The sequence below is a fragment of the Pyrenophora tritici-repentis genome, chromosome 1 (genome assembly GCF_003171515.1).
Source record: "Pyrenophora tritici-repentis strain M4 chromosome 1, whole genome shotgun sequence".
NCBI classification, from domain to species: Eukaryota; Fungi; Ascomycota; class Dothideomycetes; order Pleosporales; family Pleosporaceae; genus Pyrenophora; species Pyrenophora tritici-repentis.
In genome coordinates, this window is record NC_089390.1 from 7,136,639 (window position 1) to 7,151,673 (window position 15,035).

At 52.2% G+C, this 15,035-nt stretch overlaps 4 protein-coding genes across 4 annotated transcripts; 2 read left to right on the forward strand and 2 right to left on the reverse strand.

Annotated features, from left to right (window-relative positions):
- Positions 1-1,104: 1,104 nt before the first annotated feature.
- On the reverse strand, positions 1,105-2,372 carry PtrM4_027710 (WD40 repeat protein; the record flags this gene model as incomplete). The annotated part of the gene is made up of 3 exons (XM_066103768.1): positions 1,105-2,129; positions 2,179-2,217; positions 2,264-2,372. The coding sequence occupies 3 exons, from the start codon at positions 2,370-2,372 to the stop codon at positions 1,105-1,107; spliced, it is 1,173 nt and encodes a 390-aa protein (XP_065965970.1).
- A 937-nt stretch (positions 2,373-3,309) lies between these two features.
- PtrM4_027720 (CDC3, Septin family protein) lies at positions 3,310-4,754 on the forward strand (the record flags this gene model as incomplete). The annotated part of the gene is made up of 6 exons (XM_001932483.1): positions 3,310-3,318; positions 3,425-3,623; positions 3,690-3,771; positions 3,821-3,958; positions 4,005-4,472; positions 4,523-4,754. The coding sequence occupies 6 exons, from the start codon at positions 3,310-3,312 to the stop codon at positions 4,752-4,754; spliced, it is 1,128 nt and encodes a 375-aa protein (XP_001932518.1).
- Positions 4,755-9,298: 4,544 nt separating this feature from the next.
- PtrM4_027730 (putative pq loop repeat protein) lies at positions 9,299-10,884 on the forward strand (the record flags this gene model as incomplete). The annotated part of the gene is made up of 12 exons (XM_066103769.1): positions 9,299-9,328; positions 9,388-9,405; positions 9,464-9,476; positions 9,526-9,601; positions 9,652-9,662; positions 9,712-9,774; positions 9,829-9,863; positions 9,914-9,999; positions 10,046-10,266; positions 10,318-10,374; positions 10,428-10,476; positions 10,533-10,884. The coding sequence occupies 12 exons, from the start codon at positions 9,299-9,301 to the stop codon at positions 10,882-10,884; spliced, it is 1,011 nt and encodes a 336-aa protein (XP_065965971.1).
- Positions 10,885-12,886: 2,002 nt separating this feature from the next.
- On the reverse strand, positions 12,887-14,188 carry PtrM4_027740 (uncharacterized protein; the record flags this gene model as incomplete). The annotated part of the gene is made up of 1 exon (XM_001932486.2): positions 12,887-14,188. One exon carries the CDS (start codon positions 14,186-14,188, stop codon positions 12,887-12,889), a length of 1,302 nt encoding a protein of 433 aa, XP_001932521.2.
- Between the last annotated feature and the right edge of the window lie 847 nt (positions 14,189-15,035).

Here is a 15,035-nt window from a genome sequence, read left to right on the forward strand (position 1 = left end):
ATTTCCTTTCGTAACACCCGACCAATCTGGCAAATCTTTTGTTTCTCGGCTTTCTTTCCTACTCCATTCACATTCGTGTATTATACGTACACTTGACCCCGTCACAGCTCGACTTTGTTGGACTCTGCTATTGTTGTTTATTTTTGCAGCCGTACAACTCCTACTACTGCATGAGCATTTTTTCACGTAGCATACAGGTCACTTTACGACCCGAGTATTTCTTAGTTTCTTGTTTTTTGAAGCAGGGGTGTGTGATTGAAGAAGTTGTGTGTTTAGAGTACAAGGCAAACAAACCAGGAAAGAATGCTATCAAATTGTGAAACTCAAAGTGTAGATGCGATTGTGGTGATGCGGTGACAACGTTGGTGGAGAAGAATCTTACAACCCAACAACTATGGTTCATCTTGCTTTCAGACCTCGTTTCTCAGAACACACTCTTGTCGCCAAATTATTCATGCTAAACTCTAAAATTACATCGTGCGCTCGCCGCCGGGAAACTTGTGCAAGTCTCGGTCCATCAGCCTCACCGGGACCTGATGACCGAGATGAAACAATTTACACATTCTACCTACACATCCATGACCTATATCTGATGCTCGTACCCCACCATGGCCTTGGTTCTTTTCTTTACATAATCCGTAAACAAGTTGGCTGACACAATTACACACGCTGACCGCCTGGTTTGTTTGGCACTAACTCAACATGCGGCCTAAGTGAAGCTGATTTAGTTCTTGCAACATGTTGAAACGCAAACTTTGACTGCGTTTCAACTGTCAGGTTATGATTGTGTTGCTTGGTCGATATAGTCAGGGGGCATTTCACTATATTTCAACTTCAACTTCGAATTTGGGTTGGTTTGGTGTTCAATATGGGGGGTTCGTAGTATCATTTCCAAAGACAATATGTATATATAGTACAAGACAGCTGGGTATCTTAACGCCAGAACCTAAACACCAGTAATTCAAACATTCTGCTCCCAGAATGTCAAGTGGGACGCCAGAATCGCGTATCCTCAATCAAAGTCCATTCTCCATCCATCTCGCCTTCTACGATACTCAAATGAAAAACAATCACATTAGGATCAATTGGGTCGGGTATCTCTTCCTAGTCGATGTACCGTCTCCACCCATTCGGGCTAAGACACTTCTTCCCATTATCATCCTGGCTCACAATGAACCTGTCCCATCGGGGATCTTTCCCGGCTCCAAGAATGATAATGGTCTCATCGTTCAACCAGCCAATGAGGCCCTTGGTGGGTCTGCCACCCGGTACACCTGGAATGCCGGCGCTCAACGTGGCAGACCTACCATGTGGTCCCCAAGCCGTAGGTTCCTCGCCCATTTCAAATTTTATCGTCGCAGTGGGGTACGTATCGGAAAATTGCCGAGGCAGAAGAGGTATCTTGGACAATATACCGTATTTGTGTTGCGATGGATCGGCTTGAGCCGTGGCTGTTTTGAGATCGAAAACGTGCAAAGTCGACTTGTCCGACGTGACAGCGAGAGTTGAGCCATCGGGAGAGAAGGAAAGGGAGAAGATGGCAGCAGGATCCACGCCGCGACGAAGTTCGGCTAGTTTCGTACAGGACGGGAATGACCACAGGCGTACCAGAGTACCCTGCTCGCTAGCCGTCGCAATGAGATCACCATTCCTGCTTATACCGATGGCGCGCAGGGGGCTCTCATGCGCTGGGATGATGCTCACGTTGCCCGTGTTCAGGTCATATATCTTAACCTGACCAGCTGCCCTACCAGGGAACGCAACGATGTTGGTACCCAGCTCGCATATACCAAAGGGGTTGTTGACCGTCTCGTATTCGGCTATCTTCACTGGTGGTGACTTCATCTTGTAGATGCCTACTGAGTTCAGCAGCGCGACAATCATGTGTGTGGTCGACACGCGCACGCGCTGTACTGGTGTCTTGAATTCGACCGAGGTGGTATATCTTTCTGTCTTTTCGTTCCAGATTTGAACCTCGTAGATGATGTCAGTGTGGTTGACCAGGAGCCAGTCGGAGTCCTCAGGATGTACCTTGTTCTGGGGGAACTTGGGCTGCTTCCCTCCTCCGACAAGGGCGACGTAGCCATGGTTACCGAGCAGCTCTGCGCAGCCGATGCCGCCGCCGACCTCTACGGGGGTGTTAGTATTGGGCGGGTAGTACTTGTTGGTATAGGATACCTCTGGCGGCTTTCTCCTCGCATGTTCTAGCCGAGAAGACTGTAAACGTTAGTAATGAGCAGTGAATCGCATGCGCGCGTCATACCCCGGAATCCCGTCTCGAGTGCGACTGAGAAGTGAGAGTAGTCAGCGTTGAAGGAGGCCGAGAGCACAAATGGCCCGGTGTCCGAGTCTAGAATGGGCCTGGTGTTCATGGTGGTAGTGAATGTATTGATGAGGCTATAGGATGTCTAGATAGTTCAAGTGGGGCGTTGTGGGCGCGGCGTAAGTTGGATACGGGCGAGGTGTGCAAGTCGTAAGTTGTATGCGAGCGAGGAGAGAAGGTGCAGACGCAAGGTGGCGAGGAGACCGCTCAGATGGCGTTATCGGGCAGGCAAGACGCATGCTCGACCCATGGTTCTCAGTGGTGACTGAGGCAGAGGGCGTGTTGATAGCGTTGGTGGGTTCGCTGAGGACGACAGTGAGGGTCCACGCAACCATGTCATGCACCCAAGCTCTTTCCCCATAAAGCGGGAGCTAGCCGGTTGCGGTAAGCGCAACCTCAACTGGTGCCCATCCCGGCCTGATAGCTGGATGCATTTGCGGCTCTTGAGCGGCTCAACAGATGGGCGAAAGCCGAGAGTATATATCCATGTCTGGACAAAGACATGTCTCGCGTGGAATTGCGAGATGAAATGGATGGGTTACAAATAATGTGTAACGCACCGACGCGGAGACTTGGGCCGTTAGCAGTTAGTGACAAGCAGGACAGTGTTTGAGCTTGCGAGAAAGGTAAACTACAACTATCCACAAGCAAGGATACAGAAAAGTGAATTGTCCGCCCACTCTCTCGCGCACACAATGAAGTTGCAATCACTTTACGCTGTACATCCTTCCCAAAGCAGTCGCGCCAGGTGGTCGCGCCAAGAAGGCAACTACGACCAGGGTGGTGGGCGCTAGCGAGCCCCTTTGCATCGCGCAGGGAGCAGTCGCCAACGTCCCCAAATTTCCACGACGACACCGCTTCAACCCCATTGACAGTCCTCGTCTCCTCTCGCCCCCCTCACAGTCTTGCCTTTACGCCCGACTGCCTCAATTGACGTGCCCCCCGCCGCCTCCAAAACGTTTCACATTCAACGCTCCGAGTCCATCATGTCTTCGGTACGCCGCTCCCCCGACACCACGTCTCCTTCGTGCACATGATGCAGCCCTACCTACCCACCACGGCCATCTCGTCCATTGACCACGTCCGCTAACCATATAATAGGCGCTTAGCAAGACGCGTAGAAAGAAGAATGTGAAGAAAGGAATCCAGTTCTGCCTGATGGTCTGCGGTGCCTCGGGTACAGGCCGGACAACCTTTGTCAACACGCTCTGCGGCAAACAGGTGCTCGGGCATAAGGAGGTCGACGACCCAACAACCGCGCACGTTGAGGAGGGCGTCAAGATTAAGCCCATCACCGTTGGTATGTGACCATTGATGGCAGCGCCTGCTACCCCCCTGTCCAGCGCGTGTGCTAACAATCATGTAGAGCTTGACGAAGAGGGCACCCGCATCTCGCTCACCATCGTCGACACACCCGGTTTTGGAGACCAGATTGACAACGAGGCCAGGTAGGCAACGTGCCAGCTCCGACCATGACGTCCGCTTACCGTGATGCAGTTTCTCAGAGATCGTTGGATACCTCGAGCGACAGTATGATGGCATTCTCGCTGAGGAGTCGCGTATCAAGCGTAATCCCCGATTCCGCGACGACCGCGTACATGTATTGCTGTACTTTATCACACCCACCGGCCATGGGTATGTAGCCCCTTACTCTCTGTGTGACATTGCTAACAGGCCATAGTCTCCGCGAACTCGACATTGAGCTCATGAAGCGTCTATCTCCACGTTGCAACGTCATCCCTGTTATTGGCAAGGCCGACTCGCTTACACCCGCCGAGCTCGCCGAGTCGAAGAAGCTCGTCATGGAGGACATTGAGCACTACCGCATCCCCGTGTACAACTTTCCGTACGACATCGAGGAGGACGACGAGGACACGGTAGAGGAGAACGCCGAGCTCCGTGGCCTGATGCCTTTTGCTATCGTTGGTTCCGAAGACATTGTCGAGATCAACGGCCGAAGGGTACGGGCGCGACAGTACCCCTGGGGTATTGTTGAGGTGGACAACCCACGCCACTCCGACTTCCTTGCCGTACGAAGTGCGCTGCTCCACAGCCATCTTGCTGATCTCAAGGAAATCACGCACGACTTCCTATACGAAAACTACCGTACCGAGAAGCTTAGTAAGAGTGTCGAAGGTGGTGCTGCTGCGTAAGTCATGACTCACGATGAAATTCCACACCAATCTAACCAATTACTAGTGATTCGTCAATGAACCCCGAGGATCTTGCCAGCCAGTCGGTGCGTTTGAAGGAAGAGCAACTGCGACGCGAGGAGGAGAAGCTACGCGAGATTGAAGTCAAGGTGCAGCGCGAGATTAACGAGAAGCGACAGGAGCTCCTCGCCCGCGAGAGCCAGCTGAAGGAGATCGAGGCCCGCATGAACAGGGAACAAAGCGGTCAACTGCAAGACCATGACGCGGACGAGGCCTGAGCGACAGCAACCAACTTCTAGCATCCATGATTCAGCCATTGCCTGGCCTTGGGCAATCGTGGGTAGCGCGCTTGGACGGGAGACGATGGTTCCGCCAAAAGGTGTACTGATCATCACATCTGCGGGCGTTGGTAATGGGTGGCCTGTACATTGCCGACATTGAAGGACATTGTCGGATGTAGGGCTTCTTCTCTTCTTACTCTGGGGGCCTTTCATATTTTAACGGACAGTGATAGCTTTTGGATCAGGTCCGTGGCTACGCCGTCTCAACATGACACTGCTTCTCGTATGTTTTCTTAGCCTTTCGATATCTATTCCCCCGCCTTTTGGTCCTTCATGTAGGAAGTAGTAATTCACATTCTAATATCGCCCTGGTGGTCATGCCGCTTTCCGTGTTGTATGCCTGCCCTGGTGCTTGCCATGATCAGCGGGCGTGTAAACCTTGTTGATCGCTTCACTGTGTCTGCTATCTACTTTACACTTGCTGCCCAACTCATGCACTTTGCAGCCTCCCCACAGTTATGCCTAGAGCCTTTCCATAACATGATGCTGGTGTCATGGTGGTGTCCTTGATACGCCTCCAAGCCATCACATGCTTTCCCTTGACGCTCAACGCCCCGCCTGCACAGGCTTTCTTTTCCCGTCTCTAGACACGTCAACGACTCTGCAAAGGCCCCATTTAGCAGAAACAGTATTAGCGGCCCAGCAACTCCTCTCGCAAGCCTAACCTCGGTCACGATTGTTTCGCCAACCGCGCCATCGGCGGCTTCTTCATGTCCACGGCAACAGTGTGGAAGCTGTGATCAAACTTCAGGCCGGATCGTAACTGCAACTTGGGCAACGTCACCACGCAGGAAGCATGCAGTGTCCGCCGAGAGCATATCGACTGTCCCATGGATATTGCGTATCGAAGCGTCGGTCCGCAAAGGTGCCTGTTTCTCCAGATCGTGGCCGGTCGGAGCGAGGTCCAGCTTCCGGCATGTGGCCCATGACCATGTTCTGATCCCGACTGCACTGACAAGCCCTCCGAATCCTCAACTGAAATCCTTCTGCATCTGTTTGACAGAAGCAGCGGCGGAGACGGTTCCCGGCTTCGCTACGGAGAGGACCAATATCGGCTTCCGCGGGGTTCCCACGCATTTGATCATACCGGGTTGACAAGTGTCAACTGCCCACGTAGTCATACACAAGGCCTGTCGTCCTCGTAGTCCCCACCGCGATTGCCGGTACGTTTGGACGGAAAGTAGCGATGACACCCGCTACTGCAGTCAGCTCCAGGGTGCCTGCCCCATATCCTCCTCAGCTACGGCGAGCTTCCCGCATCGGTGGAGTTATGCTTGCCACAAAACGGTACGCGCATCTTGCGCTCTTCTGTTCGCTGTGTATCGAGTCTCCGGTGAGTTTTGGGCCGCACTGGCGCGGCTTCCGTTATGGAGATGTACTTGGTCTTGCATTCCACACTAGGGAAACCGCGCATTCGTAGTGGCAGCTGGGGTCCAATACCACGCTTTGCTCCGGAGTTGGTTGTATGTACTTGTTACGACCATTGCTGAACGGTGAGAAATGGCTGTGGCTTTTCAAGATGTCGGCAATTTTCAGGGCGCTAGGACGTCAGTGGAGGTAGTTGTGCATGGCAAAGCGGTGAAGGCTACCAAAAACTGGGGTGATGGGCCCTCGCTTCAACAAGACACCAGTAAGCACTCGTTTCATGATAACATTTGACAAGAATCCACATCGGAGGGGGCATCAAGAGCGGCCACTGGGGTATATCCGGATCCGCAGCTGCAAGCTATTAACATCACCCACATGCTGCTAGCTCCTTGGGTAGTTGGTCTTGATGTGCACAATACCTAACCCGACGGGGCGCAGAAAAGGCTGGCCGAGACCGTGGAGATAGGCCGGGACGACATGTCTCGACCACGCACTCAGAGAAGCCGATGTGTTCCAGAAAGAGTAACAATCTATCCACCGGCAACAGGAACTTTGTACAACATGATTCTTCCGGGCCGTTCCAGGTTTGTAAGCTTTGACACATGTGCTCGCCTAGTCAGATGGTAATTAATCACATCGTAGCCATCGGACCGCCGCCCAGCGCTGATATGCATGCCCGGCAAACCGACATGTGCCGGAAATGTGCGCCACAGGGTGCAACTCTTCTCACCGTTCACACTTGTTGTGCAGCGGTTTCGTGGATCCATGGCATTGGTTTCAGCGAGCCAGAAAGACGTCGATTAGGACGTGATTGTCGTGCGGGCTGCAGAGGCAACAAAGAGTGGCGCCCTGGTCCAGGTAACTGCTAATCGGGTGTTGTCCGTCGGGGGGTGACATAGGTATGGTGGTGGATACAGAGGTGGTCAACTGTAGCTGCAGCATCCCGGCGCAGTTGGCCCAATATGGAGGGCTGACGAAGCGGCATTGCCAAGGCCAAGGGGGAAAAAGGCTACAACGGCAGCTCGTCAGTGTGCAAAGGCGCAAGACTCGCAGGTGTGTCGACATGTCATGCAATGTCGTCCATGGAAACGGATCCTTCGTCCACAGCCACGGTTCGCCAGTCTCGTAGACGACGCCACATGCCGATGGCGGCAACGGCGGCGGGTTCCTTTGTGTGTGTGGCTATGGGAGTATGAAGGCGAAAGTGGTGTGTGGACGGATCAGGGCGCAGTCGACATGTTCTCGACCACTCGCACATGAGTGGTGCGTTGTGATGTGTAGGGACGGTACGAACCTACGTTCGTCGATCGGCGGGCGTTTGGCTGTCTTGCTTGCGTGCGTAGCGCATGTACCAACCCCACCTTTTCCCAACGGTTCCACTTTAACGAGCTGATGCGGGCTTCAGGAGGACGACAATTATCACTGTAGCCGCGCAGTGCGCAGCTGTCTCTAATATGCCTGCATGTGGCGACTAAATGACTCAATCGAGTGTGCTGGGACCGAAGTCGTGGTCTTGCGGACCAGCTGGAAGCTAAGCCCGGCCTGCCTATCATGTGCCGCAAACCTTTCGCTTTCGGACTCAGTCACAATTGAATTGACCTTGGGCTGTGCAGGGCCAGCATAACAAACATGTGCAAGATTTTTGTGCTGCCACTGCACTGCACTCTACATAGACTACAACCGAGCCTGCATTGGTCATGCAGATAAAGTTGCATCCTGCTGCCAGGCTCGATTTGTCGCTCTTGCTCTACTAATTGCAGGCTTCTGCAACTTGTCAGGAACCAAAGACTAGGCATACGCTCGGATGGGGAAAGCAGAGCCTCTTGCTAGCTGACTTTGGCCTCGCGACATTAAGGGATCGAATGGAAAGATCGAATCACAAAGGGGGTTGACGCCATCTTCCTGCAGGCCCTGTTCCACTGGTCTGGTTCGGGATTGCCAGGTGATGATGCAGCTTGTCTTACCAGGCACCTGCTGGTATCCGTCAGCGACGCACACCTGTGATATCTCTTCGGTACGAGGCCCCCGTCTTATAGGCTGACGAGTACTCGCCCACTTGGACCGGTAAACCAAAGTGCACTCAACGAAACGAGGAGGGGTCGTCTGCACAAGAGCCGCTTGGAGCGCGAACAGTGACCCGCCACATCCGGAAATATGTGTCCATGTCTGCGTAATTCATTGGATGCAAGAATTAACTTTACCTTTGCGGACATGCACTACTCGGTCGAATACTACAGTGTCTAAATTTGTCTAGGCCACGACGCTTCGCTCGACGCAGGGACCCAGCGGCCATGATCAAGAGCGGGGGGCCATGACTGACATGCCCTTGTCCCCCATCATCATGTGATGTATTGTCGACATCGAGATGGGCGGGCATCTGTTTTCTTGAGCCGAAAAAGGACGCCGTCACAGATAAGTCTAGGCTCGCCAATCGGGTTGCGAACCTTGGAATCGGCTGGGGATTCAAAGAATATCCCTGTACACTAGCACAGCCACTCACTTGTCTTACCGAGATCCAACGCTGCTTGCATGTAACCCACAATTCTTCAATCCACTTCAGCGGCGGAAGCAGGGGAAAGGCCTCCCCGAAGCTGAAGCTTGCTAGTGCTTTTTTCCCAAATGCCTCTTTTGAGCAGCACTGGTAAGATCGCTCGCAAGATCGTGCACGCGACTGCGGCGGCAGAGCTAGTAAAATGGACCCTCTGATGGGTCGTCATCACGCAACAAGTTGCCTGGTGCACATGTGGGTGGGCACCGCGTCTTTTGCCTTCACTGGATACCTGCGTCTCCGGCCCTCTGTCGTCAGTCGTGGTTTTCTTTTGTGCAACCTCTTGCTCTTTGTTACTTGTCCATTGGCGTAGTCGTACAGCTACCTCTTCCCGTTGCCGTTATCACCTTAATCCAAAATACTCCACAACCCGTCCGGACAAGACCTGTGACGCCACCCATCTACCTAATACAAAGTCCTGCTCTCCTTTCCTACTTTGCTTCAAGCATAAACTTCGACCTACTTGGCCTTTTCTTCCCTGCACTCAGCCTCCTATTTCCATCTTTATATCTTGCTTTCGTCTCGTGTACCTTACGTCTACCAAGCTTCTACGCCAATAAGAACCATGGACCGACCACAAGTATCGATACCACCTGTAAGTCCCCCGTTCCCCATACATCTTGCAAGCCTCACTTTCTAACACATATCCACTAGGCTGCAACTGTACTTGGTGTAAGTTTTTCGCTCCACCAAACTTGAGTCATGTTACTAACGTTCCTTGCGCAATAAGACCCTTGGAACTGGTGAGTAAACCTTGGTGTTGATCATGAATCTATGCTAACTCGAGTAAAGTGTATGCCTTCCCCACATCCGCTTGCCAACAACAATATGCTAACATAGGTTTGCTGTCAGTTGTTGGTGTGTTCAGGTATGTTTATCCCCTCAAGCCATGGCATGACATTGGCTGACAGCAAAAAGATTATTCCACAGTAAGCCCCACCGCGCCTCCAGTGCAACACTGGCGCTAACACAACCAAGAATATGGCACAATTATCGCCGGAAGAGCACCGAAGGCTTGCCCGGAACCATGCTCATCCTATGGTCAATATGTGGGATTCACTGTCTCAGGTTGAGGATCTTGGCTGATTGTCTCAGGTGGTGTACCTTTTGGTGTATACGCAATAGTTCAGGTAAATCACGATACTTTTGTGTGCTTGGACCAGCGACTAAAACGTATCAGAACTTCAACTTCGCCCTCAAGTTCCAGCCACAAGCCTTCGCTAGTCTCACACTCATCGCATGGGGCCAGACGCTCTACTACCAGAAGTCAGTATGGCATCCGAAGCTGTCGTCACATACTGACGACTTGTAGCAAATGGAGAGCGTGGACTGCAACCGTTGCAACGATTGCTCTTGCAGGGAGCTTCGGTATAATGGAGTTGATACTCATTCTCACCTTACGAGGACCGTACGAGAGAGGTGTCGAATGGCCCATGATGCTCATGGCGATCCTAGCATCCGTCATCCAAGTCATCGGTCTCATCCCTCCCTACTTCGAGCTCGCCAAGCGCAATGGCAGAGTCATCGGAATCGGTATGTAGACCGAGTACAACCCCAACCAAGCGTAGTACTGACCTGGACAAGACTTTTGGTTCCTCACCATCGATTATGCCGGCGCCTTCTTCTCGCTCATGGCCATTGGTAAGCTATGACCACACTCAGCTCCCCAAGACCTAAGCTAACGGCAGCGACAGTTGCACAGCAATGGTTCGATGCCCTCGGTGCCAGCCTGTATATCGCATGGTATGTTCCTCATACCACGTCCTCCCATGCCCTCAGCCCGGCTAACGACCTTGTAGCATGGCCCTCGAGACCGGAATCTTCGCCTCGCAAGCTGTTTGGCTCTGGCGTGTCCGCCACATCCGCCGTGCAGCAAAGAAGGTCGGAAAGACGTACGACGAATACGTTGCCGAGAGCACCAAGAAGATCCCCCGCTCCGACTCCGCAGAGACCATGGTCGATGTTGAAGCAGCCCGCGAAAAGGACACGGCCGATGCACGTAGCGAGAAGACCGTGGTTGCCACACAGGATTCCACCACTGGCTCGAATGCCGAATTGGATGACGACTCGACATCCATGACTGTCAAGCAGGCGCTGGACGCACTACAAGCACCGCCTGCAGCTACCCTCAAAGCCAGCGGGTCTGGCTGAGCCACGATCAGTAATCGAGATCACTTGTTTTCCTTTCCTTTCTTTTTTCCATCTCGGGGTAGTTCCAAAAGCTTGGCCTAGCCAACAAGCCCAGGTCTTGTTTTCGCTTCCTTGGTCCGCAAGCGCTTGTCGATGACATGAAAAAAAAATGTACGAACGACGAGCGATTCCTGTTTTCCTTTCTTTTTCTTTCTTTATTCTACAATGGCTTTCTCTGAACACGAGGTCTGGGTCTGGGTTTGGCTCTGGGTTTCCGGTGTTCTGGGCAGAAAAACAAACAAGAGAAAAGTATTCTGTCTAAAAGCATACGATTGGATGGGGGAGTTAGTCCGGGCGTTTTTCATCCGTGTGCCGCAATGGTATATGCAGGTTTGGGTCTCATTGGGCTGCCGTGGGGTTGGGCGTTACATGGAATTGTATGAGTACGCTTTTAGTCATCAGGCACCGGTATCAGGGATCAGAGAATGGAAAGTAGCAAAAGCAAAAACTACATTTTACACCATTGGTAGGGCCACAACTGTCCGGGAGCCGTGAATCCCGGGTCTTGGTGTATGCCGGTTATGGTTGCTGTGCGTGGGTGTGTCTCGATCTCGATGTCGGCGTGCGCGAAGATGGCCCTTGTGCATGCCTCGACGACGCGACATCACGCAGCATTCATGTCGGTATATCAAGCCGATCTAGCTTGCAATTGCCGATTCGAAAGTGTGTTTGAATTAGAGATATATGCGCTGGCATTGGTCCTCGTTCTTTCCCGTCTTTCTAGTGGCCTTTTCCTTTACTCGTGGTGGGCACAAGCCACTCCTCTTATCTCTTGGTGCTTCACAGTCTGGGGCGGTTTTTAGACAGTGCTGATAGATTAGAAAAGTGATGGTACCGGGTAATAGCTTTTGTTGGTTATTCGATCGAAATCTCAGTTTCCAGGTTTAAGATTAGCGAGTACACACTGCATTCGTGCATGTGATATCACCAACGGATGTTGATCTTATCACATACAAGAATGCAGTGTGTAACCGCTATCCTCTGTTCTACAAGTCATGGTGCCTGCGATGCGGATGCAGATATCCGCGGAGATGTAAACCTCTCCCTATCCTCCTAGAATCTCCACGCATACCGGACTATACCAGGACAGTGGGCTACTTTGGCTCCCTCGGGTATGGTACCTCAAAAAGACAATAAGCGAAATGAGAGAATGTAAAAGATTTGATGACTAGCTGTGCGAGACAGTTTGAGATGACCACTAAAACGGCAGCATAGGAAAAAATAGTGCGCATCCTCGCTGAAGATTACTCGGATAGCTGATCTGGGGGAAGGAAGGCCGAACTGCGCCACATCAGTCTGTTAGCTTTTCTGTCAGTCCGATGATACTCCATGAAAATTTTCGTGTAAGCGAACAAGGAACGTAGGAAGGTGCTCCAGCGATAGGCACGAGCCAAAGATCCTGTACTCGGTGACGTCATGGATGTAGTTGAGCAGAAGGTTCCGTCGCGTACTCCGATCTGGAGAAGTGCGTAATTAGAACGTTTCCTGCACGTCAGGATACCCTGGAGATGGTGTGAAGGGTCCGCAGCATCGAGGTGGTGAAGGTGGGGCTGCGTCTTTGGTGATTAGCAGCACAGGAAGAACCGACAGAGTGACGTAATGCCAACGAAACCATGTCCGACACCGCGCAGTCAGTGAGACATTCATACCACCTGCCAGTCCACTACAGTGCATTTCCCAAAATCTAGAGCTACGAAGCCCCTGGCGACGCGGAGGAACCATGGTTAGTCAGGTCATATGTTGAAGATGGCGATCAGCAGCATACTTGCTAATATTCAAGTTGCACTTTCCGTCGGGTTTCGCTCACATAGGTATGAAATCGTTATTCGTCAAGGTATATACTTGAAATCTCACTATGTACTCCATCAAAGTCTCTCGCTACCAATAAGCATATACAAGAATATTGAAAAATACAAATCTAAACAGCACCATCCAATTCTAGCGTTCACTTATCACAACAACCTTACTGGCCTCCAACAGCAATGGTGAAAAGCGTTGGACTTCCGGCAAAGACTGTGCCAGCAACATCCTGACCACCATCCGGAACCACGTCATCGTACGGGAAAGCATAACCTCGGCCATCTTTCTGGACCGAATGCACAAGTCGCGAGTAGTGATTTGTCGTTGGGTCCTTGTAGTACTGGCTGGGGTTGCTACCGTTCGGGAATTGATTGCTCGGTGTATTGAGCAAAATGCTGCGGTTGAATGCCGCAGCGAGGCGCGGGATGACTGCGTTGCGCGCCGCGTTAGCTCCCGTCGCAAAAGGCCCGGTGCTGCAACTGAAAATATCTGCAGCGGTAGGCTGATCAAAGTTGCCTGCTTCGGGGAATTGAAGCTGGTTGTTGCTTTGAACACGACCTCGCAAGTTGCCAGCCGCAGCTTGCGTGTTGATGATCATGTCTTCATTGCGGAACTTGTTCCACACAGCCTGGACATAACCGTCCCAGTAGTTGCCCCATGCACCTGCTTTTCCAACAAGAAGGTTGTTGGGACTCAGCACACGCAATGGCTGCCCGTTGGCCTCGTAGATCAATTGATCCCAAGGTCGACCATCGGCCTTTGCCTGCGCACGCAGTCCGGCAACAATCGTCTGGAAGCCATCCGGACGCATGCCAGGCACTGTCTGCGTCTCCGCTTGAGAGCTTTGCAGAGTCAGCGCGATGGGGATGCTGACAAAGTCAACATAGCTGATGTTGGCAAAGAGCTGTGCATCATTGTAGGTGAATTCGCAAAAAGTCCAGTTCAGGTTGAAGTTCAGGTCGGTTGGATTGGTCACACTGGGCTCCACGACTGCTGGGCCGGGGTTGAGAAGGAAGGTGAGCTTGGCGCCGATGCTGAACCAGATGCGACCGCCGGCGATTTTGGGTATTCTGACGTACACGGTATTTCCTGGAGCACCAAGTGGAATGGCAACATCAGCTTGAAGTGGTGATTGGACAGTTGCGGGCGTCGAAGGTTGGTAGATGGTTCGTCCATCAGCTTGCACAAAGATGGGCGCGTTGCCTCGCTCAAGTGCGAGACCGGTGATGTAGGCATATACCGTTCCAGAGTTGGTCTTGTTCTGCAGTGCAAGTTGAAGCGTTCCGTCTGCAGCCTCGGCTAGTACTTGCTGCTGTCCAGCGTTGGCCTCTGGGGCTGCATTATCGACTTGTGCGGCAGCGGGTGCCGCATTGTTCTCCATATTTGCGGGAGCCGGGGCGTTCGCCTTTTTCCGGCTTTGGTAGCTTTGGCGACGCTTGCTGATGAAACTTTTAAAAGCCTTCATGATGGAATCTAGGGGGTTGGGAAGTGGATTATACCGAGAGAGGAGCCGGGCGGCGTAGAAACAATAGGTATAGGTATGCAGGAAGAGTGGATCAGAGGATGCTATATATTCGCGCCTTAAACAATCCTAAGAAATAGCGATATTAAGACGTCACACAGATTATATCAATAACGTTTTATAGACAATTTCCCATCTGTCGTCAACGATCTAAATTCCAAGGCGTGAATGCAGGGTCCAGCTGATGTCACACATGCGGCGTTGCTGCCAGGGGTCATAACCGGTTAGCCACTACTGACTCGTTCGCTGTCAACACCCAAGCATTGGCAACCAATGATATCTACAAAACCACCACCACCATCTTTCCGGCCCGATCGGGAGCACCCCAGGTTTCGTCCACGCGAGGCGGGCTCGTGGCTCACTGTGCTGACATCTGGAACAGCGGGGAAGAATCAAATGCAAACTTGGGACTGGGATTGGGCGGAGCCTGGTAGTCGGGTTAGTGCTGGATAGGAAGGTATTAGTTAGCGGTAGAAGAAGCACGCGGTGATCCTTAATTCTCGACGTAAGCTTGAGTGGAAACCTTCACATGTTCGAACTTAGGGCTGCAAGTAAATGCGCACGAGCTCGCCCAGCAGATGGCGCTCCCTGTTAGCGCATCTTGTCGAGTGCGCAACACGAACACCTGACCGAAAGAAGGTGAGAATCGTCGATATCAGCGTCACGTTCTGGCCGACTATGTGTGCGACTTTACAAAATACTGCTATAGAAGCATCACATGCTCTGGAGTTTAGGGGCGAGCCTAGTTGTTGTGCTACTTTGGCGTTCCGCTTTTTCCATATTGTAACCT